The sequence below is a fragment of the Artibeus jamaicensis genome, unplaced genomic scaffold (assembly GCF_021234435.1).
Source record: "Artibeus jamaicensis isolate MK-2021 breed Jamaican fruit bat unplaced genomic scaffold, CSHL_Jam_final scaffold_1283, whole genome shotgun sequence".
Taxonomy (NCBI): domain Eukaryota; kingdom Metazoa; phylum Chordata; class Mammalia; order Chiroptera; family Phyllostomidae; genus Artibeus; species Artibeus jamaicensis.
This window is the reverse complement of record NW_026522028.1, coordinates 6,913,137-6,938,423: the sequence shown is the minus strand read 5'-3', so window position 1 is coordinate 6,938,423 and position 25,287 is coordinate 6,913,137. Positions and strand designations below refer to the sequence as shown.

The 25,287-nt window shown below is 36.5% G+C and overlaps 1 protein-coding gene across 1 annotated transcript in view; it reads left to right on the top strand.

The window, feature by feature from the left end:
* Positions 1-25,287, top strand: part of IL1RAPL1 (interleukin 1 receptor accessory protein like 1) — a 1,106,570-nt gene that overhangs the window by 1,034,443 nt on the left and 46,840 nt on the right. Inside the window, exons 6-7 of the mRNA XM_037131092.2 lie at positions 11,765-11,897; positions 13,790-13,935. Coding sequence (XP_036986987.1) covers positions 11,765-11,897; positions 13,790-13,935 — 279 coding nt within the window. The remainder of the gene's footprint in view (positions 1-11,764; positions 11,898-13,789; positions 13,936-25,287) is intronic.

Sequence of the window (25,287 nt, the reverse complement as noted above, 5' to 3'; positions counted from 1 at the left end):
ATTATTGTGGGTAATATCTCTAACATTTCATTCCGATTCTAGGATGCACCCCTCAGCTTCCTGAAAGACATACCTGGCCTAACGTGATGCACAAACTGCAAGTCATCGCTTATAGAAAAACATGACAATAGCAACATGAGTAATATTGATAATTGCTTAACAGCTTGTGAGTGCTTGCCCACTAGGTGTACTATAGATGTATATTAACTCAGTTGACGCCAAGTTATTGTGACTACTTAAATCCTCTTGCAATTCTACTAGCCAACCAAATAAGTTGCTTTGTCCTTAAAAGCTAAAGAAATATGTTGTAAAATAGTCTGAAATACACTATCATAAATAAATCTGACATTATGTCTGAGTCATGGTGAGCAGATTTAAAAGTACATGTCTTGTTTTTTCTGTGATTTTATTCCCCTGAAATTTGAGCAGACGTTGTTATATCCTTCAGGAGTAAGATCCTCAACTATGCACTTAATAGAGCCTATCCCTTCTATTTCTTTCCTTTTGTTTGGAACCCTGAGAAAAACCTCTGATCTCCAGAGAACTCTCTGCAGTTAGATACTGTCAGATATTATGTGCAATAGGGTCTGATACTTATTTGGGCCAAAGATCTTGAAAAAGTTACAAGGGAACTTTCTCTCTTTCTCTCTTTTTCTCTTTCTCTCTCTCTTTCTTTCTTTCTCTCTTTCTTTCTTTCTGTGTGAGAGAGAAAAAGAGAGAGAGAGTGAAAGAGAAACCAGAGGTGGGGGTTCAGGAGAAGAGGAGATTTTTCATTTCTGAATAAAGCTTTCTGGAAAAGGAGCCATTCAGTGTAACTGATGACAAAAGATAAATATGTTTTGCAAACCACCTTGTTTTATCTTAAATGAAGAGTCTTTGGCAAATCATTTATCTTTACCATGACCATAGTGTAATTTTAATATGCATGATTAATGGTGCAAATGAAATTAAAGTCCCTGTACCATTCAACATCTTATTTAAGAACAAAATACACATATATTCCAATTTCAGTGAGTAAGATCTCTGAATGCTGATGCTTTATAATTAGGGAAGAAATTTCCTTTTAATTAAAAAAGATGCTTCTTTTTTACTTAAACTTTTCAATAAGTTAGAGAGTGTCCTCTAGTGGAGAAAGAATTTCTGCTCTCAGCACTTTTAGAAATGGCCAGATAATCCCTAATTAGAAGGCTGCACTAAATCACAAGTGACCCTATTTACTGGCCATTGGAATCTAACATTAAAAGAGGAAATGTAATATTTTTCCTCCAAAGCCTCCTCACATGGTGGCCTACTCGAAACCCTGATGTATGGACAAGTATTGTTCTCCTTTTAGATAGCAAATGATTTTTTATGACCAATTTTAGAGTGCTTCCTTTGTAACCTAGTAAGATTGAGCTGATGGTGCACCTTCCTGCCAAAAAAGCGGCAGAAGCATTTAGTGCAATTTACTGTAGCTTTTACCGATATCAACTTGAGACAGCAACACTATTATCTTCAAGACTCCAGGCCTGGCTGACTGATATATTTGATGTGTGCAGCTACCTAGGGCATACATTAAAGAATTCTGCTAGTGCTTGAGGAAAAACAAAGAAACAAAATTAAGATGAAAATGAAATTGTGTCTCTCTCTTCTATGTAACTCGTGGAATTCTCATGCTAATCTGCTATTTCCAGTCAAGTGTAGTAAATACTATGAGTGCTATCACTCGGGTGTCAGAGGTGGGACTGGAGGTGTGTTTTCAATGTCTAAATGGAAGGGGATGAAGAAGAGCTGTGATGTTTGAGTCTCTGAATCACATGTTAGGATTGCCTTATCAGAAATTGCAGGTTCCAGCAAATTAGAGACCAAAAGGGAGGAAGGATGGATAGTTGCTGTTGATAACAAGATAAATCATTTGAACTTCAACAGAGTAAAGATAAAATTTTACTTCTGTTCTTATATTTGAAAAAAGAAAGAAAAATAGCATGTTCATAAAATTCTTCAGTAATCCAACAAATGCCAGACACATATCACATAGGTAGAAATATTATGCGTTGCTTATTTTAAGGGCAGTGATAAGCAGTGAGGCCAGCATTGTATTCCTGTTAACAGATAACTTTCAGAAAAATGTACAATCATCACTTTCAAACAGATATAAGGATGAACACATGTTAAAGACATTTTTGCTTATATGATATGAAGGGATCAGGCAAATTATGACCAGTACAAAGGTAATATCAAAGCAGGAGACTTGCCCTGGCTGGTGTAGCTCTGTGGATTGAGCGCAGGCTGCGAACTAAAGAGTCACCAGTTCAATTCCCAGTCAAGGCACATGCCTGGATTGCGGGCCAGGTCCCCAGTGGGGGCCATATGAGAGGCAGCCACACATTGATGTTCCTCTCTCTCTTTCTCCCCTGCCTTCCCCTCTCTCTAAAAATAAACAAATAATTTTTTAAAAAGCAGCAGACTCATATAGAGTAAAGGAATCTTGAGATGAATTTCAAGTAGAGAAAAAATTAGATTTTTTCATGGGTTTGGGGGGGTGGTGGCTAAGAGACCAGAGGGGAATAAAATCAATTAAAACCTTGTCAGACATGGGAGACTTTACATGTCAGTTACCTATAATTTACAGAGTCAAAATACAGCTCAAAAACAGTGAAAGAGTTAGAATCTGGTTACTCAAAAAAATGCACAATAGGTGAGTGAGTAGTTTTCCACTGAAACACAAATTCTTTCCTACATTTCTTTGGAAAGACAATATATTTCCATAGCTTGGATGGGGTCACCAGGGATGCAGTTGTACATTCTATGTCTTGTCTACACTAGCTACCTCTCTACCCACCATTGCCATTATTATAAGCCCTCTTTCCTCTTTCCCAGCCTCCCAATCCTTGCTCTCTCATTAAGGGGCCTGCCTGAATGGTTTTCAATCTTGTTGCTTTTCTGAACCCCAGTTCCACTTTAAACAAAGTCCAAGGTAAAAGGAAATTGTTCCAGACAATTAACTGTAACCACTTTGCATGACAATCTCCTGAGAGAGCTTGTTAAAAATGGAATTCCCCGGAACTCTCCGCACTCGCTGAGTCAACATCTGGGAGGGGGGCAAATTATTTGGCAATAAGTTTGAGATTCACTGGCTTAAGTAAAATAAAAAAACAATATACCACGTTTGTTGGACTATAAGACGCACTTTCCTCCCCACCTCCGATTTGGGACCAATAATAGTTGTTAATGCTGCTGTTGAGTTGTGTTTACATTTACACTGGTGGAATATTATATTAATTATGTTATTAAATATTTTACCACATTTTTTGCTTCAAAATTTTTTTCTATTTTCCTCCTCTAAAACCTAGATCCATCTTATGGTCCGAAAAATACAGGTAACATGTTAAACCATATTTATCTAAATTAAATGATATTGTAGAAGATACAGGAATATAAAATAAAATCTGGTATGAAAGTTAATGAAAATATGCAAAAAATAGGTTAATTGTGGCATGAGGAGTTGTAATACTAATAACCTTTCCTCTAGTTTCTTACAAAATCTGTCTGTGTTTTGTTTGCTTTTTTCTTTTGTTGATTATGTTCCAGTTAAAGGTGATGTCATATGGTATTTATCCCTCAGCACCTGGCTTATCTCACTTAGCATAATGCTCTCCTGTTCCATCCATGCTGTCACAAAGGATAGGAGCTCCTTCCTTCTCTCTGCTGCGTAGAATTCCATTGTGTAAATGTACCATAATTTTTTGATCCAATCATTTACTGATGGGCAAAATATAACTAGGGACATTGAAATTAAGAACAATCTAACAATAACCAGAGGGAAGTGGGGAGGGGACTGTGGGGAGAAGGGCTTCCAGGAACTACTGTAAAGGACACATGGACAAAACCAAGGGGAAGGGTGGAAGCAGGGAAGGAGGTGGGTTTGGCTGGGGTGGGGGCAGAGTAGTGGGGGGGATATACAGACAACTGTAATTGAACAATAAAGTAATTTTTAAAAAATCCATCTACTATCATTTTCAAGTTGAATGTCCAGAATATTAATCCATTAAAGAACTTTCAAGGCACTTAGCTAAGTGTTACTTTATCACATTTCCTTTATAACTGAAAACATACTCAGACACACATTAGATCAAAAACATGATCAAGAAAATTTCATCTTCTCTGTTGCTTTACTTTGTTTTGTTTCTAAGTGTACTGAAGCTTTACTAATTATTTCTTTAAATCTGCCAATCTTGAATTTTCTTGTTATGTCAAGGCTGCAATTCTAAGAAATCATTTTTCCTCCATAGATTCATAAAATAACATACTTCTAGATAGTATGTCTGTTTTATAATAATATTTAACTCTAATAAGTTTTAATTTTTGTTATATCATATGAAATTAACATTTGTTTCCAGATCATAAATTCAAAATCTGATAATTCATTGCCTGGAGTTAATCTGCTACTATTTTTAAGCATTACTCATCATGCTTTACACCTTAAATATATGTGACATTCATTTAAAAATAATATATAAAAATCAATGCATTTTGCTCTTTGGACAATTCACATGCTTATACTTCTTTAGGAAATTATTCATACTAGCTATCTACCTAAATTTCTAAATTAATATAGAATTATTTCTTTGAATTCTATAATTTATTGGATTTTCACTAGCAGTAACATTGAATCTAAACTATAACTTGGGAATAGACCTCAAAAATATCTAGTTTTTTTATCCAAGGCTTTGCAAACTTTCTGTATATGCATTTCACAAAACCTTTCATCTGACTCAATATTATTTTGTGGTTCACTTATTCCCAATCATTTCTGATTATTGTTTAGTTTTTTGTTGCTAGTATAAATAAGATCTCTACTATTTTATATTCAGTTACTATGGAAATCATGTATAATATAAAATTTTAGATATCATAGACCATTGCTAGCCCCCAAGTTTTCTTCTTCAGACTGGCAAAATGGTGATAAAAATAATTGTCTCCTAGAGAGTAAGATTAAGGAAAAATAACTTTCAACCAAATTAACTATAGCTAAAGTAAAATTACATTAACTTCCTACCAATCATCTACTTAAAAAAAAACAAATTTGTCAGAATTCCAAACTTACGCCTTTAAGGAAAACTTCTTTTCTCCTGAATTGCCTTCTTCATTTGCTTGCCACTGGGCTCCAATATGCTAAGATGGATTCCTCAATCATTTCATATTGGGCAGAGTACGTCTCATTTTAATATTTCATAAGCCAGTTTTTAATAATTTTAAAATTAATGTCCTTTAGATTTGCATAGTCTGTTGTTTTTGTTTTGCATATTTTGGCTCTATTGAATTTCTTAAGGGCATTTTTTTGCATTTTTTATTGAAATATATGGAGATGGTGGATAGTCTTTCTCTAAGCATTACTACATTCCATTTGTTCAACAAGTATGTATAGTGATAAATTTACATGATTTTGACATGTTCTACTTAGAGTAACTCAAATTGCACAGATTTTCACATTTTGTGATACAAATACAAAAAGTATATTATATCAAAAGGCCAAATATTAAAACTTTCACTAGTAAGATATTCCTATGTATTTCTTACATTTGGACATTTGAAAAAAGTCTTTTTTTCAAAGAGAGTAAAAGTGTAAGTTCTTCTGAACTGTTTAAGTATGCAATTATATTATTTTCAAATAATGCTTTTATCACCTTTTAAAGCATCTTATTATTATTTTTTCATGTCTAAGTGAATTAGCAAAACTACAAAAAATATAATCATATGAAAATTATGCAAGTAGGTGTACTTATATTGAATTGAAAGGATATGATCCTACAGGCCCCATTTATATTAATTTCTTGTTTAAAATATGTTTACTTTTAAAACTTTTGAAAATAACTCTTCTCAGTTGTTCTTAAAAAGTGTAAGCTTTTAGTAATAAAGTTCTTATGATTCTCAACTAAAATCACAAATCCATCATAGGGTCTATAACACAACAATGAGAAAATTAGCATTTCTGGTATCATGTTGACAAACATACACTGTGGTCCAATGAAAGTCCTTTTATATTTATATATATATGATTTTGAACCACACTGGCTATTAATAAAATAATTATATGTAATAATAACTTTGTGGTTTTATATGAATGGTAAGGATCACAAAGAAATACTATTTCACAATCAGCAGGATGGCTATAGTCAAAGAGACAGATAACAAATACTGGCAAGCATGTGGAATTAGAACACTTGTACATTGCTGGAGAGAATGTAAAGTGGTACAGCCACTTTGGAAAAAAGCCTGGCAATTCTTAAAAGATTTAAATATAGAATTATCTTATGCCCAGCAATTCACTTCTAGCTATGTATATACCAAGAGAAGTGAAACATATGTTCACACAAAAATTTGTACCAGAGCGTTCAAAGCAGCATTATTCAGTACTAGCAACAACCCAAGTGCACACCAACTGATGAGTGAATAAATAAAATATGCTCTATCTATACCAGGAAATATTATTTAACCATAAAAAGAAATGAAGTATTGATACCTGTTGTAATGTAGGTGAACCTTGAAAGCATTAAGCTAAGCAAAAGTGGCCAAACACAAAAAACTATATAATGTATCATTCCATTTATACTAGATACCCAGAATCAGCAAATCTATAGAGATAGAAAGTAGAAATTGATTAGTGGTTCACAAGGACTGTCAGGTTAGGAGGAAATGACAAGTAACTGTTAATTGGTTCATGCTTTCTTTGGGGGAGCAATGAAAGTGTCTTAAAGTTGATTGTGCTGCTGGTTGCACAATCCTGTGAATGTGCTGAAAACCATTGACTTACATGACATTTTAAATGGGTAGATGGATGGTATGTGAGTTGTATCTCAATAAAGCTATTAAGATGTGCTTGCAGTATCTTTGAAAAAAGCAGTTTGATAGAGAGTATGCTGGTAAATGCTTAACAATGGGATGTCCAAGTACGATTCTGACATATAGGTGGTTGATACTTTTGTTTACACTAGCAAATGAGTAAACATAGGAGATACATGTTAGAACTTTGTTCATGAGTGATGTGAATGATTTCCTTGCTGAATCAAAATATATTTTTTGGATACTAGAGGAATATGTTTTTAATGTCTGTGCAATTACCAATGTAACAGTTATACGCATGACATTTTTAAGTTTAATCTGCATTATTAACATTTTCTCTATAGACAATCAACAAAACAATAAATCATACCTTTATTTGTAGCGTTTAGCAACTTATGGGTAAATACTCCCACCATGGTTGACTCCAAGCTACCAACATAATCTCACTAAATGGGCTGCTGAGATGCTCAGTAGCACACTGTTATATAGTATTTCTGCCATATGGATGCTACATATTAAAAATGTTGCTTAATACTTTAGGGCATTTTGATTTATCTATTAACCTTTGTTTTTAATAAGGTATTTTTAATTGTATATTTTTATCATTTAATTGTAAACAATTATTATGTTTAACAAACTGCTTACAAATTTTCCAAAAATGTAGTAATCCACTCTTGTAAGCTGGTATGAACTGGCTCTAGTCCACAAGTGAAATAATGTCTGAATGAGGAGACTCTGCATATGCAATGTTGAAGGCTAGTTTCAAGATAGATTTGGCCTGTTGAAATAAGGTGTATGCATATCAATTAATTAATTAATTAAGCTTTGATAAAAGGAAGCAAGGGAAAATGCAAATTTGAAAGATATTAAGCAAGTTATTAATTGATTTGAAATGATTTATTGAATTCCTAATATATTCAAAACACTGTAATGGGTCCTGGTAACACATAAAGGTAAATGCAGATACAATTTCTACCTTTGGGAGGGAATGCTGTAGTTGCTAGGGTAGATATGCAAATAAGCCAACTATTGTAGGGAATATATTCTGATAAATACAGGTATTCATCATGGAGTATGGAAGGCAAAGACAAAGTGACTGACTGTTCCTAGGGAGTCCATGTCAGTTTCTATTTGAGTTAGCTCTTAATGGATGAAAAGTAGTACCTTAGGTGGAAAAAAAAGGGAATATAAAGCGAAGAATATACCTTTAAAAAGCATGAGAATATGAACTGAATAGTGCATGGACTACTTCTAAAACTCAGATGCTAATAACCTGTTGTGTAACTGGCATGTCCTACTTCATCAGCTAAAGGTACACAGTCATAACATGTTTACTTTCCTAATTCCTATTTTCTAATTGCCTAATTAGCTTCATAAATAAAATATCTTCATTTTCCTAATCATCCTTATATTAATCTTGATCTTCCCTTATTGAGTAGGAGAGTATCATCTCTCCCTAGACCCCACCCTGCCCCATGAATTTCGATCAACTCCTGATTCTTATTCAGCTTGAAGGGAAGTGATGATAGTTCTATTTTACAGCTTCCAAACATGGGCAATACAGACTTGGGGGCTAAGGTCACAGCTCCCTGACACTCACATAATTGGCCGCCTTTATCTAAAGGAAAAGGACTGGGTAGTCATAGCTTTCCTTCCAAACATTTGGGTGGTTGTATCTCAAGTGTGAGCCTGACTTCACCTTATCTTGTCTCAAGTTTGACTACATGGGCTTCTAGTGTCCTTTCCTGGCAGTGGTGCCTTTTGCCAGGCACATATATAATTAAGAGAACCCACTCAAAAACCTCTTCACAGAACAGAGCTCTGCCAAGTTGACTTTCTATCCTGATTATATTGAGAACCAGCTGGCAACATCCCAATTCCCCCATTCTCTCCTGCGACACACAGTGATGCATGTGAATTATAAAAAATAAAAAAAATATTTTCTACCTCATTAGACTTCCTATGAAATCTCTGGTTTGAGAGGTTCTCTATTATCACATTGATAAAAAAGCATAGTGATCTGTCACCAATGCTATCAACTATGCTTTATTCTTTTAAGTAATTATGTGAGAAAATTCCAATCTTTGTGCAGTGATTCCTTATGTTATGATCCCAAAACACTCTAACCCTCTCAATGCTCGTGATTCTCTCTGATCCAATCTCAGCATTTCAAGTACAGCAAAAGTAATTTCTTTAGCATTCAAATGAAATTATGTCCATCTTCTTGAAATCTTTCACCAGCATAGCATTGTCCTTAAAAGCACATCCCAAATCTTCAACATGGCCTGTAGGGAAAGCTAGGGCTGCCACTATTCAGGCCTCATTGGTGCCCTATTTTCCCCCCAATCCTCTCCCCCACCCCAGCATCCCACCAAGTTCACTTTAGCTTTAGCCAGTCTGAAGTTATTTACTTCCTCCAAAGTTCTCTGGCATTCTTTTACTTACACTTTTTCCTCTGTGCCTGGAGTGCTTTACTATTTTCCCCTCATCCTCTTTTAATTCCTCCCATGAATTTTAGTCTATGACCCACAGCAAGATTGATCCAAATCTGGATAGAGTTCCCCAAGGTGCCCCCAAAACACTGCAGATACCCCTAGTACTGGAGCTCAAGGCAAGGTAGATAGTCAAAGACCCGGTGAGCCAAGAAGATTGAGAAAGCAAATCGTTTCTGACATGGTTGCAAGAGCCATTTCATAGGTGTGATAGCAAAAAGCCTGCAGGTAAGAGAAATGAAGAATTAGGTGATGGAAAATCACTTGATCTGCAAAGCTGCAATTGTGACAGGAGAGACAAATTCAGGTCCCAATGAGGGATTCAACTGACTTCTGTCATAAGGAATGTCAGGCTGAGTTGCTCATTGTATGATCATTATTTATAAGCCTCATATTTAGTCAAACTGTAATAGAAAGTTAGGTAATTTCTGGAGAGTTTTTTTAAATGAGTTTCAGTCATTAACTCCCTGCTACAAGCAAAAACTTGATCACTTAAAAATAAATTTTGTAAATTATTGCCATAAAAATGTAAAACTCTCTAATGTATGGTCATTCTGTTGGCATGTGATGTTTATCATCACAAGTAGTATTTTGAGATTTACTATAGAATTCATGACCACCTCGAGATATAATGGGTAGTGAGGTTGCATATAAGTTAGTGCCCTTAGAAAAATGTAAAGCCAAAGAATACTGGGTTTAAAACTGTTTTGTCACATTGAATTGAGACTTCTCATACAAATCTCTGGCTAATTTCCAATCACAAATTTGGCATTTGGATATCCACTCTATAACATAAGTATTCTCCAACAAAGGTGTAATGCCATGTTAGAACATTTAGGCAATATTTATGTATAAAAATAATAATAAAGGAACATTCTTGGAGCTCCGTTTTGCTTCTTAAAAGCTTATAGACATTTTCTGGACTTGCCTTATCTGATTTTTAATGTTTACTATTGCATATAGAACTGAAGTCCAAGAGGAATCACTTACTTGGACAAGATTCAGACATGAACAAAGATAAGATAAGAGGAGAAAGCTATAGCACGCCATCTTAGAAATAATAGAAGAGCAAGAATTTATTTATGAACTCTCCTTATACAATGAACATGATTAAGATAGTATTGATTTTATCCAATAAAATTATCTTGCTGTGGGACTTGAAGAATAGAATATAGGTATACCCATAGCAGGTTTGGAAAGAGTTCATCTAAGCACACTGTGCTTTCCTTTGGATTTATATGGTAGAATCACTCCTAAGCATAATTTCAGTAGATATTCACTATTAACTCATAGCTTAGCTCTGAGGTTTCCAAGTCTCTAGTCTTGTCCTTCTTTGACCTTGTTAGGTCCTCAAGAACCTTTACAGGAATTTCTGAATTTGAGAAAGTTTTCTTACTTCAAACACCAACAAAGGGGTCGCTGGGGCATCATTTTCAGCCTCTCACGTATATAGTGCCCATCCCTGAGAGTTCCCTTTCCTCAGTCCTAGCGGAGTCAGTCTTTACAGGTCCCCAGCTCATCCTGACCCCCCCTTTCTGATTCCACATGGAGGCAGTGAGATTTGAAAACTAGCCCGTACTGGAATATTTCAGTTCTCTAATGCTGGCTGAGGCTTGGGTAAACTGGATGTTTGCAAAATGGCATTACCTGTCTAGAGATAAATGTTATGTTTTCTGAAGGCATGAAATAAATGCACTTCCACCTTTTATTCAGGGGCCTCTACTTATCTTTTTAAGTAATCAACCAATCTGCACTCACCATTACAATCGTCTCTCCTGAAGAGCATATTGAAAGGAACTCACCTTACCATAGTATCATTGATTTTACATCTAAGAAAAATCCCTACTATTGACTCTTAGTCATTCCTTTGTTTTTTCATGTTCTTTTCAACCTGAGAATATGTTGGTTTCCCTAATTAAATTATTATTCCTTATATAGTAAAAGTAATTTAATAATGTTTTTTGAGGATCCTGAATTTCCAGTTCCTTTTCTTTCCTATCCAGTGATTTTGTTCCCTTTCTATTACTTATATTCAGGAGTGAGAAACACCTTCTAATTGCAGTATAAAATTTTATAATTATCAATACTATGTATCTCCTGGTATCATGCTTTGGGAAGGGCACATCACCTCTGTGGTACTTTCCCAAATGTTTGTAGCCTCAGTCCGATCATGTGAAAACATCAGGCAAACCTATATGGTAGAACCATCTATAAACTAACTGGCCAGTCTCAGTGAAAATTTTATGAGTCACTATCATTTCATTCAACAAGTTGTCAAAAGCATACATTTTATAAACTTGACAAAGATTGAAAAGAGCAGAAGGATTATTTTAGAAAGATGTTTCATTAAATTAATTAAGTAATCAAAATGGTACCTGCCAGTCTGCCTGGGAAAAAAAAAACAGTGTACAAAGAGTTTTATAACATATTTCTATCACTTCTCTCCACAGGTGACTCAGCTAATATAACCTGCAGAGCTTTCTTTGGGTACAGTGGAGATGTCAGTCCTTTAATTTACTGGATGAAAGGAGAAAAGTTTATCGAAGATCTGGATGAAAATCGACTTTGGGAAAGTGACATTAGGTAAAATATATTTTTTCTTTTGCCTTGTAGTCAAGATTAACATTTGCTCAGCTGGTGACTAGAAAGTAAGCTGAAAGAAAAGACTTTTTTTGTTTTGTTTTACTATTATAGTAAAAATTTTGCAACATTTAATGGCAAAAAGGCAAAACACTGTTGAAAGACTATGGAATTGCAAAGCATGAATGCCATTTGCAAAGAATTAAGAGAAGTAAAAAGGAGTTTTTCATGGAGGAAGGTACTGAATGTGAAACAGACAAAAGTAACAACAAATTCAGAAAATGCAATATTGTACATTTTGTTTGTAAGAGCTCTTTGTTTTAAATTGTTAAAAGGAAATACTAACAAGGTACCAGGACTCAACCAGACACAAGCTCTGTCATTTTCTTTTATATATTTTCATATTTGAGGCATCGAGTAGACTATAAAGCACTTGGTAGGAATGATAAAGGATACACCAAATGATTTTATTACCTTTTCTAGTCTGACTTCAAGTTCTAAATGTGAATATAGTAGGAATGATAGAGAACAGCCATTAAAAATACCATTGATTTGAGGGCACAAGGCTTAAGCCTCTTTTTAAAAAATAATTTCTTTGTTCATTTACTTTTAAGAATCAAGGTATTCAATTAGAACTAAAATGATGCTTGGGCTTAGAAACTCATTTTTAATCATAATGTACAGAAGCAAGCATATTAATAATAATTAAGTTATAACTGAATCCAAGTGCTGGTCATTTGCAAACACTCTCCCATGTAAAGGTCACATGTTCTGGGAGTACAGGAGCATTTTAACCAAGTTTCCTCTTCTTGGAAGAGAACACTTTTAAGTGTGAGGACTTAAAATTTTCAAAGGTAAAAGGGGATCAAAGGTAAAGGGGAAAAAGTTTTTCAATAGAAAATGAAAACACATAAGACTGTCACATAAGATCATTTCTACTAGGATCTTCTTCCTGGCAACAAATACACAAGGATCTAACACACAAACTGGGTTCTGAAATGCCCAGGTAGGCAGTTCTCCAATATGTATACTAAGGTGTTCCTTGGCCATTTTCATATTTACAACTTCACGGTTACCATTGACCCACACACTTGGAAATGCTAAAATTAAAAAAGGACACTAAACCTCCTAACTGTCCCCCTTTCTCTTTTTGTGGGTGCTCAGGGAAGGTTCTAGAAAGCTATTTTTCTTTAATTCTGCCTTAAGAAGTGTCGTGTCAAGATAGGTTACCAAACAGGTGGGAAGGTAGAGGCAGAAACCTTTTGAGCAGGGAAAAGGAGATTTATCATGAAATTTCCCATTTGCTCTAAAAGATTGCTAAAATCTTTGACAGTTGAGATTAGTGAGCACTTACCATTCATTTTAAATGCCAGAATTAAACACTTCATCACACCACTTTGTCTACAGGTTTATTAATTTCATATTTTTTAAAAAATTGGCAATTGATTTGTATCAGAAAAAGAGGCCAGGCTGGAGGTTTCCACTGAAATGTCAAAAGAACTCAAGAATTTTTTCTTCTTCAGACATAATTAGTCCTCTAGCCTAAGACATTAGAATTTATCTCACTTTTACATCACATTTCTTCTTAGAGGGAAAGCAGTTCATAAACTTTTCTTCAAGGTCTCTCTCACTTCTTTATTATGACAGTGTGATTGTCCTGCTAAGAGAGATAATTAACTGCAACTTCATTAGCATCTACAAAGACAAATTTACTCATTAGGAGTGAAGAGGGCATGATATATTTTGATTAAGATACCATCAATCCATAGCTAAATTTGAGGCACAGATGCTGCAGGTGTTTCCAAATCAGATTCAGATTCATCTAATTTTTTTTCTTTTTTATGTATGTGTATGTTTGTGTGGGGTCTTTTGTTTTGTTTTGCTTTATATTTTAGAATTCTCAAGGAGCATCTTGGGGAACAAGAAGTTTCCATCTCATTAATCGTGGACTCTGTACAAGAAAGTGACTTGGGAAATTACTCCTGTTATGTTGAAAATGGAAATGGACGTCGGCATGCCAGCGTACTCCTTCACAAACGGGGTGAGTACAACCTTCTATGCCACAGTGGTCAACTGACCCTATAATAAGAAGAAAATAAGTGGGAAACAAAGAAAAATTAAAGTTTGTTTCTGGACACAAATTTATCTTAACTAAAATCATCACATTAGCATTCAGGCTATCAAGGCAGGTAACACAGTGGATGAGTAGCTCAGGCTCTAGTGTCAGATATGGATTTATTAACCTGTTTCAATACCAACTGTATAACTTCAGGCATGGTGTCAAACTTCCTTATGCTTCAGCTTCCTGATATGATGGAGGGAAAATAGTGTCAATTCTGTACAGTGTTTTCAGGCTGAAAGAAGGCAAGATGTGAGGAGTTTGGCACAAAGCCTGTAGACAGAAAGTATTTAGTTCAATGTAATTAATTACTATTAGAAAGAGGCAAATCAATGAAAAATAACTGAAATAGTTTTAAGTCCTAGACTGCACTTCTTATTAGAAGTTATTCCATCCATGTTGTTGCAAAGGGTAGTAGTTTCTTCTTTCTCTCTGCTGCATAGAATTCCATTGTGTATATGTACCACAATTTTTTGATCCATTCATTTACTGATGGGCACCTAGGTTGCTTCCAGCTCTTGGCTATTGTAAATTGTGCTGCTACGAACATTGGAATGCATAGGTTCTTTTGGATTGGTGTTTCAGGGTTCTTAGGATATAATTCCAGAAGTGGAATTGCTGGGTCAAAAGACAGATCCATTTTTATTTTTCTAAGAAAATTCCATACTGCTTTCCATAATGGTTGTACCAGTCTGCAATCCCACCAACAGTGAACTAAGGTCCTTTTTTCCCCACACCCTCTCCAACATTTGTTGTTGGTTGCTTTGTTTATGATAGCCATTCTGACTGGTATAAAGTGGTATCTCATTGTGGTTTTAATTTGCATATCTCTGATAGCTAGAAATATTTAGCATTTCTTCATGTGTCACTGGATCTTCTGTATGTCCTCTTTGGGGAAGTGTCTGTTCAAGTCCTTTTCCCATTTTTTCAAAATTTTATTTAGTTATTTTTCAAGTACAGTTTTTTGTCTATTTTTCCCATCCCAGCCTCCCCCGCCCATTGCTCCCCACCTCCCTCCCATTTCCACCCCCCTTAGTTCTCGTCCCTGTGTCCTTCCTATTTGTTCCTCCAAATCCCTCCCCCCTTTTTCCCCTTAACTTCCCTTCCTTCTCCCCCCTGGTCACTATCCCCTTGTTCTCTATTTCAGTGTCTTTGCTTTTTGTTTTGTTTTTTCTGCTTGCCTTTTCCCATTTTTTAATTGGGTTAGTTGTCTTCTTAGAGTGGAGTCCTGTAAGTTCATTGTATATTTTGGAGATTAAAACTTTGTCTGAGGTATCATTGGCAAATATGTTTTCCCGTACAGTTGATTGTCTTTTAAATTTAATACTCTTTTCTTTAGCCATGCAGAAACTTTTTATTTTGATAAGATCCCATTTGTTTATTCTTTCCTTTATATTCCTTGCTCTAGGGGACATATCAGTAAAAATGTTGCTGCATGAAATATCTGAGATTTTCCTGCCAATGTTCTCCTCTAGAACTTTAATGGTTTCAAAGCTTATATTTAACTCTTTTATCCACCTTGAATTTATTTTGGTGTATGGTGTAAGTTGGTGCTCACGTTTCATTTTTTTGCATGTAGCTGTCCAGTTCTCCCAACACCATTTGTTGAAGAGGCTATCTTTACTCCATTTTATGTTACTGCCCCCTTTGTCAAATATTAATTGATTGTATAGTGTTGGGTTTATTTCTCGGCTCTCTGTTCTGTTCCACTGGTCTATGTGCCTGTTTTTATACCAGTACCAGGCTGTTTTGATTACAGTGGCCTTGTAATACAATTTGATCAGGTATTGTGATTCCTCCTACTTTGTTCTTCTTTCTCAAAAGTGCAGCTGCTATTTGGGCTCGTTTATGGTTCCATATAGAATTTTGAAGTGTTTGTTCTATGTCTGTGAAATATGCCATTGGTACTTTAATAGGTATTGCATTGAATCTGTAAATTGCTTTGGGGTATTATGGACATTTTGATGATGTCAGTTCTTCCAATCCATGAACAAGGTATATGTTTCCAATTGTTTGTGTCTTCCTTGATTTCGTTCTTCAGGGCTGTGTAGTTTTCTACATACAGGTCTTTTTCCTCTTTGGTTAGGTTTATTCCTAGGTATTTTATTTTTGTTTTTGCTATATCAAACGGGATTTTTCTCTTGATTTCTGCTTGTGCTGATTCATTGAGGTATACAAAAATGCCTTTGATTTCTGGATATTGACTTTGTAACCAGCTGTTTTGCCAAATTCATTAATTAGTTCGAGCAGTTTTGGGGTAGAGTCTGTAGGACTTTCCATGTAGGATTTTCATATCATCTGCAAACAGACAGTTTTGTTTCCTCCTTTCCTATTTGGATGCCTTTTATTTCCTTTTCTTGTCTGATCACTGTGGCTAAAACTTCCAATACTATATTGAATAGAAGTGGTGAAAGTGGACATCCTTGTCTTGTTCCTGATCTTAGTGGAAAAGCTTTTAGTTTTTGCCCATTGAGTATGATGTTGGCTGTAGGTCTCTCATATATGGCCTGTATTATATTGAGGAATGCTCCCTCAATTCCCACTTTGCTGAGTGTTTTTATCATAAATGGGTGTTGTACCTTATCAAAAGCTTTTTCTACGTCTATTGATACGATCATATGGTTTTTGTCTTTGCTTTTGTTTATGTGATATATTACATTTACTTATTTGCGAATGTTGAACCATCCTTGCATCCCTGGGATGATCCCACTTGGTCATGGTGTATGGTCTTTTTGATGTATTGTTGGATGCAATTTGCCAATATTTTGTTGAGGATTTTAGCGTCTATGTTCATCAGCAATATTGGCCTGAAGTTTTCTTTCTTTGTTGTGTCTCTATCTGGTTTTGGAATTAAGATGATGCTGGCTTCATAAATAGAATTTGGGAGTTTTCCATCCTTCTGGATTTTTTGGAATAGTCTGTGGAGAATAGGGGTTAGCTCTTCCTTAAATGCTTTGTAGAATTCTCCTGGGAACCCATCTGGCCCAGAGCTTTTGTGTGATGGGAGTTTTTTGATTACTGCTTCAATTTCTTTTGCTGTTATTGGTGTATTTAGATTTTGTGCTTCTTTTTCACTGAGTTTTGGAAGATTGCATTTTTCTAGAAATGTGTCCATTTCCCCTAGGTTTTCAAATTTCCTGACATACAGTTCTTTGTAGTAATTTCTTACAATCCCTTCTATTTCTGTGGTATCAGTTGTAATCTCTCCTCTTTTGTTTCTGATTGTGTTTATTTGTGTTTTCTCTCTTCTTTTCTTGATGAGGCTACTTAAAGGCTTGTCTATTTTGTTTATCTTTTCAAAGAACCAACTCCTGGATTCATTGATCCTTAGAATTGTGCTTTTAGTCCCTATGTCATTTAATTCTGCTCTGATCTTGGTTATTTCCTTCCTTCTGCTTGCTCTAGGCTGTCTTTGTTGTTGTTCCTTGAGTTCTTGCAGGCGTATAGTAAGGTTGTTTGTTTGAAATGTTTCTGTCTTCTTTAGGTAGGCCTGTATTGCTATAAACTTCCCTCTCAGGACTGCCTTTGCTGTGTCCCATAAGTTTTGGGTTGTTGTGAGTTCGTTTTCATTTCTTTCCAGACACGTTTTGATTTCTTCCCTAATTTCATTCTTGACCCATTCATTGTTTAATAGCATACCATTCAGTCTCCATGATTTTGGGTGCTTTGGGTTTTTTCCTTTGGGGTTGGTTTCTAATTTCAGTCCCTTGTGGTCAGAGAAGAGCTTGGAATGATTTCAATTTTCTTGAATTTTTTGAGGCTCGTTTTGTGTCCTATCATGTGGTTTATCTTTGAGAAGGTTCCATGTGCATTTAAAAAGAATGTGTATTTGGCTTCTTTGGGATGAAGGGCACTATATATATCAGTTAAGCCCATTTCATCTAGGGTGCTGTTTAATGCCGCAATATCTTTGTTGATATTTTGTTTGAAAGATCTGTCCATTTTTGACAGTGGGGTATTAAAATCCTCTACTATAATTGTGTTGCTGTCTATATCTGTCTTGAAGTCCTCTAAGATTTTCTTGATATATTTGGGTGCCCCTATGTTTGGTGCATATATATTTATGATGTTAATGTCTTCTTGGTGGATTCTTCCCTTGAGTATTATGAAGTGACCTTCTGGGTCTCTCTTTATGGCCCTTTTTTTGAAGTCTATTTTGTCTGATATGACAATTGCTACCCCAGCTTTTTTTTCTTGTACATTTGCTTGGAAAACTTGTTTCCAGCCTTTCACTTTTAGTCTGTGATGTTCTTTTGTCCTGAAGTGGGTCTCTTGTGGCAGCATATGTGGGGGTCATGCTTTCTTATCCATTGAGCTATTCTGTGTCTTTTGATTGGAGAATTTAATCTATTTGCGTTTAAGGTTATTATTGATAGGTACTTATTCATTGCCATTTTTGTACCTGTGTTCCTCTCTGTCTGTCTCTTTTCCTTCCTCTCCTTAAAGCCATCCTTTTAGGATGGCTTTTCTTGTAGAGCTGGTTTGGTGGAGGTGTATTCTTTTAGACTTCTTTTGTCTTGTAAGCTCTTTATTTGGCCTTCTATCTTGATTGAGAGCCTTGCTGGATAAAGTAGCCTTGGTTGTAGGCCTCCGGTTTTCATTACTTAGAATATTTCTTGCCATTCTCTTCTTGCTTGGAGTGTTTCCATTGAGAAGTCAGTAGCTAACCTTATTGGGGCTCCCTTGTATGTTACTTCTTCTTTCTCCCTTGCTGCCTTTAAGATTCTCTTTGTCTTGGAATTTTGCAATTTTAATGATAATGTGTCTTGAAGTGGGCCTCTTTGGGTTCCTCTTGATTGGGAATCTCTGTGATTCCTGGAAATGTGTGACTTTTTCTCTCATCAACTTAAGGAAATTTTCTCTCATTACTCTTTCAAATACGTTTTCTATCTCTTGTTCTTCTTCTCCTTCTGGTATTCCTATTCTTCGGATATTATTACGTTTCATACTGTCTTGCATTTCTCTTCATCTCTCTTCATTCTTTCTGAGCCTCTTTTCATTTTTTTGCTCTTTCTGTGAGATGCTTTCTTCTTTGTCCTCCAACTCGCTAATCCGATCCTCTGCCTTATCAATTCTACTTTTGAAACTTTTTACTGTGTTTTTCAATTCGGAAATTGTATTCTTTATTTCCTCTTGTTCCTTGCTAATATTTTCTATTTCCTTTTTCATGTTGATGTAGTTTGCAGAGAGATCATTGTAGTTCCCCTATAGTTTCTGGTAGCTCATTGTGAGCTCTTTGAACTTCATAATAACCCGTGCTTTGAATTCAATATCTGATAGTTGAATAGCCTCTATTTCATCTAACATTCTTTCTGAAGTTTCTGCTTTGTCTTTCATTTGGGGATTGTTTCTTTTTCTTCCCATTGTTTGAGACTCTTCTTGTTAGTCTCAGCTTCTAAAATTGATCTGTTCTGACTCTCTGGGTTTATGGTGTGAACTTCTGTGGTATACTACCTGTCAATTTCAGTGGTGCAGACTCCTTCAGGTATCTTGATGTTCTCCGTCTCCACCTACTCTTGCGCTGGTACTCACGCTAGTCCGCAAGCTGGTCGCCTACCACTGCTGAGTGTCCTGGCTCCAGTAGCCGACTCCTCTGGCACCCAGGCCCGTTGCTTCAGTAGCAGCACAGGGTCTGTGACTGTCCCAGCTCCCATAGCTGACTCCCCAATGCCCAGGCCCATTGCTATGGTAGCAGCACAGGGGCCGAGAATCTCCCGGCTCCCTTGTTGACTCCTCTGGCGCCCAGGTCCATCACAGGGGCTTGGAGTGTCAGGCTTCCGTACCTGACTCCCAGGCTCCCAGACCCGTTGCTATGGTGGTGGCACAGGGGCCGCGTGTGTCCCAGCTCCCGTAGCTGACTCTGCCGCTGTCTGGTGTTTCAGCATTGGTCACAATCTCTGGTCTTTTAATTTCATAAATGCTGGGTAACCGATGGTTTATTTGTTTCTCTATAGATCTGCCAGGAATTTCACCCCTGAGTACGGGAGCTAGACTCTGCTCCATCCTACTCCGTCGCCGTCTTCCCAGCATCCTCCCCACTTTGGATAGCTTTTACATGTGTAATATCCTCCCATAGTCAAATAATAATTCATTAATGAATTATTACGATTACTATCTGTCACTGCTACCTTGTCCTAATGAACTCTTAATGAATTATTATTTAACTATAATATGTTAACAATGACTCAAGTAAAACAGGTTGTGGTGGAGTACAACATTTGCCATACTAAATCTGATTCCACAAGAGCGCCAATGCCTTATGCACAGGGTTATAATATATATATATTTAATATACATTGAATTCTTTTTTATATATATATTTTATATTTTAAATATATTTTATTGATTATGCCATTACAGTTGTTCTATTTCCCCCTTCATTCCCCTCCATCCTGCCTCCACCCCTTCCCCACCATTCCCCCCCCTTTAGTTTATGACCACGTGTCTCAAGTTCTCTAGATTCTATATTTCCCATACTATTCTTGCCCTCCCCCTATCTATTTTCTACCTACCATCTATGCTACTTATTTTCTGTACCTTCTCCCTCCTTCTCCTTCCCCCACTCCCCTGTTGCTAACCGCCCACATTATCTTCATTTCTATGGTTCTGCTCCTGATCTAGCTGTCCTCTTAGTTTGCTTTTGTTTTAGGTGTGGTTGTTAATAACTGTGAGTTTGCTGTCCTTTCACTGTTCATCTTTTTTATCTTCTTTTTCTTAGGTAAGTCCCTTTAACATTTCATATAATAAGGGCTTGCTGTTGATGAACTCCTTGAATTTAATCTTATCTGAGAAGAACTTTATCTAGCTTTGCTAGGTAGATCAATCTTTGTTGTAGGTCTTTGGATTTCATGACTTGGAATACTTCTTTCCAGCCCCTTCTTGCCTGTAAGGTCTCTTTTGAGAAATCAGCTGACAGTCTAATGGGAACTCCTTTGTAGGTGACTGTCCCCTTATCTCTTGCTGTTTCTAGGATTCTCTCCTTCATTTGATTCTTGGCTAATGTAATGATGATGTGCCTTGGTGTGTTCCTTCTTGGGTCCAACTTCTTTGGAACTCTCTGAGCTTCCTAAACTTCCTGGAAGTCTATTTCCTTTGCCAGATTGGGGAAGTTCTCCTTTATTATTTGTTCAAATAAGTTTTCCACTGGTGGCTGTTCCTCTTCCCCTTCTGGTACCCCTATAATTTGGATGTTGGGACATTTACAGATGTTCTGAAGGTTCCTAAGCTTCTCTCATTTTTTTGAATTCTTGTTTCTTCATATTTTTCTGTTTGGTCATTTTTTTCCTCCTTCTCGTCCACTCCTTTGATTTGAGTCTCAGTTTCCTTTCCATTACTATTGGTTCCCTGTGTATTTCCATTCATTTCAATTAGTTTAGCTTCCATATGTTCCTCTAATTTGTGACTAAAATCAACCAGTTCTGTGAGGATCCTGATCACCAGTGTTTTGAACTGTGCATCTGAAAGTTTGGCTATTTCTTGGTCGCTTAGATTTATCGGCTCTGGGGCTCTGAGTTGTTCTTGAGCCATTTTTTTATCTGTTTGTGCCTGTTACATATGAGGAGGGGATCCTTAGTTGTTCACCAGGGTGGGGCCACCCAGGTCGCTGGTTTGTGACACTGTATGTGGGGGTGGGGTCAGAGAGGGACAATGGTGGTCCCCTCTGCCGCTTTCTGCCACTGGGGCCTGTGCGGTCCGTCTCACTGCTAGCTCTTTCATCAGTTTATCTGCATGCTAATGTGTGACCACAATCAGCCCTCAGTGGGTCCACTGCCTTGTGCCCTCAGTGGGTCTGCCCACTTCTCCACACTTGAGATCCGCCCACTGCTGCTGGCGCACCTGAGTTGCGTGCCCCGGGTCAGTTCGGTGGATCTTTCCTGCCAGCCCCCGCTCTGATGCTGGCTCTGCCCCTCTTACCAGTTTGGCTGAAGGGTTTGTTGTTGTCAGACTTCCGTGTAGTTCAATTTTCTGTGGTTTGGCTGTGTTTTTGTTGCTAAAACTTTGTTGTTTTTAAACCTAGTTGTGCTAGAAGGTGAAGTGCTTCCACCTACACCTCCATCTTGGCAGAAGTCCCTATATATTGAATTCTTTGAAAGTAGGGTAATTGTGAAATTTGAACCATGCCCTTTAGTTGGTAAAATTTTTCATATACATTACAAGAGAAAAATATGTTTTTCTGTATTATGCTAAGGGAAAACTTTCTAGTTTTTGCAACAGTTACACTTGATGTTCTCTTACTCAGCAAATTTACAGTGATTTCAATTCAAAGTATATGTTTAATCCTAGACTCTTTGAAGAAAAGAGAACACTGATGACTGTTTTCCCCATTTTATTGGGAAATAGAATCTCTTTGAATAATGTCATTTAAAACTATTAAAACAGACACCTCTGTTGTCAAGGTGACTACAATATTAAAATAGTCTACTTTAGGGGAATGTAGGTAAGGGGAAAGGTAGGCAGCAGCTAGCAATATGATTGTTTCTTTTTCTAGGCCAACATATCTTTCATTCATTGAAGGGATTTTTGAGTTGAAATACATTATGCTTGTGAAAGTGCTTCTCAGGCTTGGAAACAGCCTCCACAATAAACTACTCCACAACATCTCCCCAAGAGATCTAATAGCTTAAACTGAATCACATTCCTTCTCAAGGAAGCCAATTCTCTCTTTGGAAAAGCTTACCTATTAGAAAAGCATCCTTGTTTTACCATGTGTCAGCCCCTTGTCCACAGCTCTACACTTGTCTTCTCTTTTTTCCAAAACAGCCCTTTCAAAGTTTGATGGCATTCAACATGATCCTGCTGGATCTCTTCTTCCTTAGATCCTACTTGTTTAGTTTCTTTTACTCATTCTTCCTTTATGTGGGGAAAGTAGTATCACCACTCTTACCACTCTCTTCAGTATGCTCTAATTAAAGAGTCTGAGTTATTCCCCAGGAAGGGAAGGAGTAGAGAGAACATATCAGGCACAAATAAATAACTGTCTGTTGACTCAGACAATATGTATTTCATCTCAGGACCAGACAGGAGTGACAGTTAGGTAGTAATTGTAAGGAGAGAGGCAAGAAAATGAAATGCATCTAAGGAGGATACAACTATTAAAGCCCTGTTCTTGTAGTCGGGCACACAGCCAGGAAGGGTCAAACACCCCCCAGCCTATTTTTAGCATGTACACATGCTAAAGTTAAGTTGCCCATAGCTAGCTAAAGTTCCAGTACTACAAAAATAAATAATTGAAGAATTAAGGAAATTGAAAAAACTTCCACAATAATGACTGATTACTTAACCATGAAGAGGAGAATTGTAGCCAATGTTAAAGCACCTTTCTTTTCAATAGTTAAATATTCCACAATGGTTTTCAAATATGTATTTATCCCAACATTATGTTTAGTAAAGTAAAAGCATTAAGAAGCCAAAAGGAATCCTTCAAGGTCATATATTCCAAAAGTTCCTCTTCAAGTTTAGCATGTGCCTTCTTTTTAAAGGAGCCACAGCAAATGAGTCATCAATTCACCTAAGCAGCAACACTCCAAATCTCCTGCCCTTGAGAGGTGTATAATCCTGTGGAATGATCCATCCCAACTATCTTTGGAAAAAAGGAAATGACTTTGGTTAACAATAGCATAACTACAAGTTCACCAGCTCTGCAAGGTGCAGAAGGTCAGGGCACAGCACACATGAGCTGATAGTTTGGGGTTTTCATCATAGGGTCCCTGAGAGAGTCAAGTTGCTGTCTTGCTAGTAATTGGGTAAATTATGAGATGAGTTGCTACATCACACACAAGACCAAAGCTGAGAGAAGGAACTAGAAGGTATCACTATTAATCACATTTTTCTGCCATTGATTCATAAGTCCCTTAACTTACTTTACAGACCATCAAAGACATTCAATTGAAAACCTTCCTAGAAAGATATGTTAAAGCATTTGATGAATATGCATTGTGCAAACCACAAATGATCAGTTCTGTGAGGTAAACATGCCAGGACACACCAACAGTTACTTGAAGCACTTTTTCCTTTGCTATTACCTTTTTTTCAGTACTGTTAAAATAATAAAAGTGATGTTAGAGCCCTCCAATGGGTGCTGTGGATTGTTTACATATATGAAGTGAGTCTTCCTGAATTCCAAGTTGATGCTGCAATAAATAACTTAGCTAGAATTCTGGACCATCCTTTTATCAAATATACACATCATGTAGAAATATAAATTTGTATATATATATATATATATATATATATATATATATATATATATATATATATATATATTCTTAATTCCAGAAAAATTGGCTGAAAATTTACCAGGGAATTAGACCATAGAAAAACCTTATTTGAAAATATTTAAATTTGTTGATTCTTGCAGCCAGGGAAGGCATTTGGACAGTTAGGATTATGTCAAACATTCAGTAGACACACATTTTACATACAACACAAAAGTAGATTATGCAGTGAAGAAGAAGCAAAGAATGAAGGAGGAGCAAGGGCCATGAGGCTCTATTAGTCTATGACTGCCCTGCCACTTATTCCTCCCTCTAGTCCTTGTCCTGACAAGCTAAAAAATTAGACTCTTGCTTAACAAAGAACCAAAGCAGAGTTGATGCATTCACTACTGTGTCATTTCTTGTTCCCACTACTGTTCATACATGACTGGGTTCCCTATTTGAGTGTCTGAAACTTTTACCCAGATGCCCTTGTTTAGGTTCTAATTATGGGTACCTGATTTGACTTGCATCAAATACTGACCTTCAGTTTCCCTCCAAAACCCTGAGTTTTCCTATTCCCTCCATTTTTACATTTTCCATTTCCCTGACACAAACAATTCTCCAGAGATAAATTGCTGGGGTCCAGGGTAGGCCAACCCAAAATATCCACTGTGACATTGATGTTTTGGAATTAAAGTTAATTAAGAAACTCCCAATGCAAGAAGAACAGTTTGACCTCTCTATCTGCCCCCCTTAAATCTCCCAGGTGAAAGGTGCCCTTCCTGTACCTGGAAGCTAAGAGATGCCCTGATTGCTAGGGTTAAGGAATCCAGAGCCAAAAAGCTCACATAAACAAACCTTGTTGCACCTTTATTAATGTACTATCCAAGCCCAAACTTTGCTTCGATTTCTTCCTAATGAACACTCACTTCTTTTTGGTCCCATCAGTTCCTCAAAAGATCATTATTTCTTCATCCAAAACATATGAAAATGTGCCTGCTTCAATCATTTTTCTGAGCATCATTGATTAAATGGACTTTTCTCTTCTTAATCTGGTCTTGTGTCAGTTTTATTACTA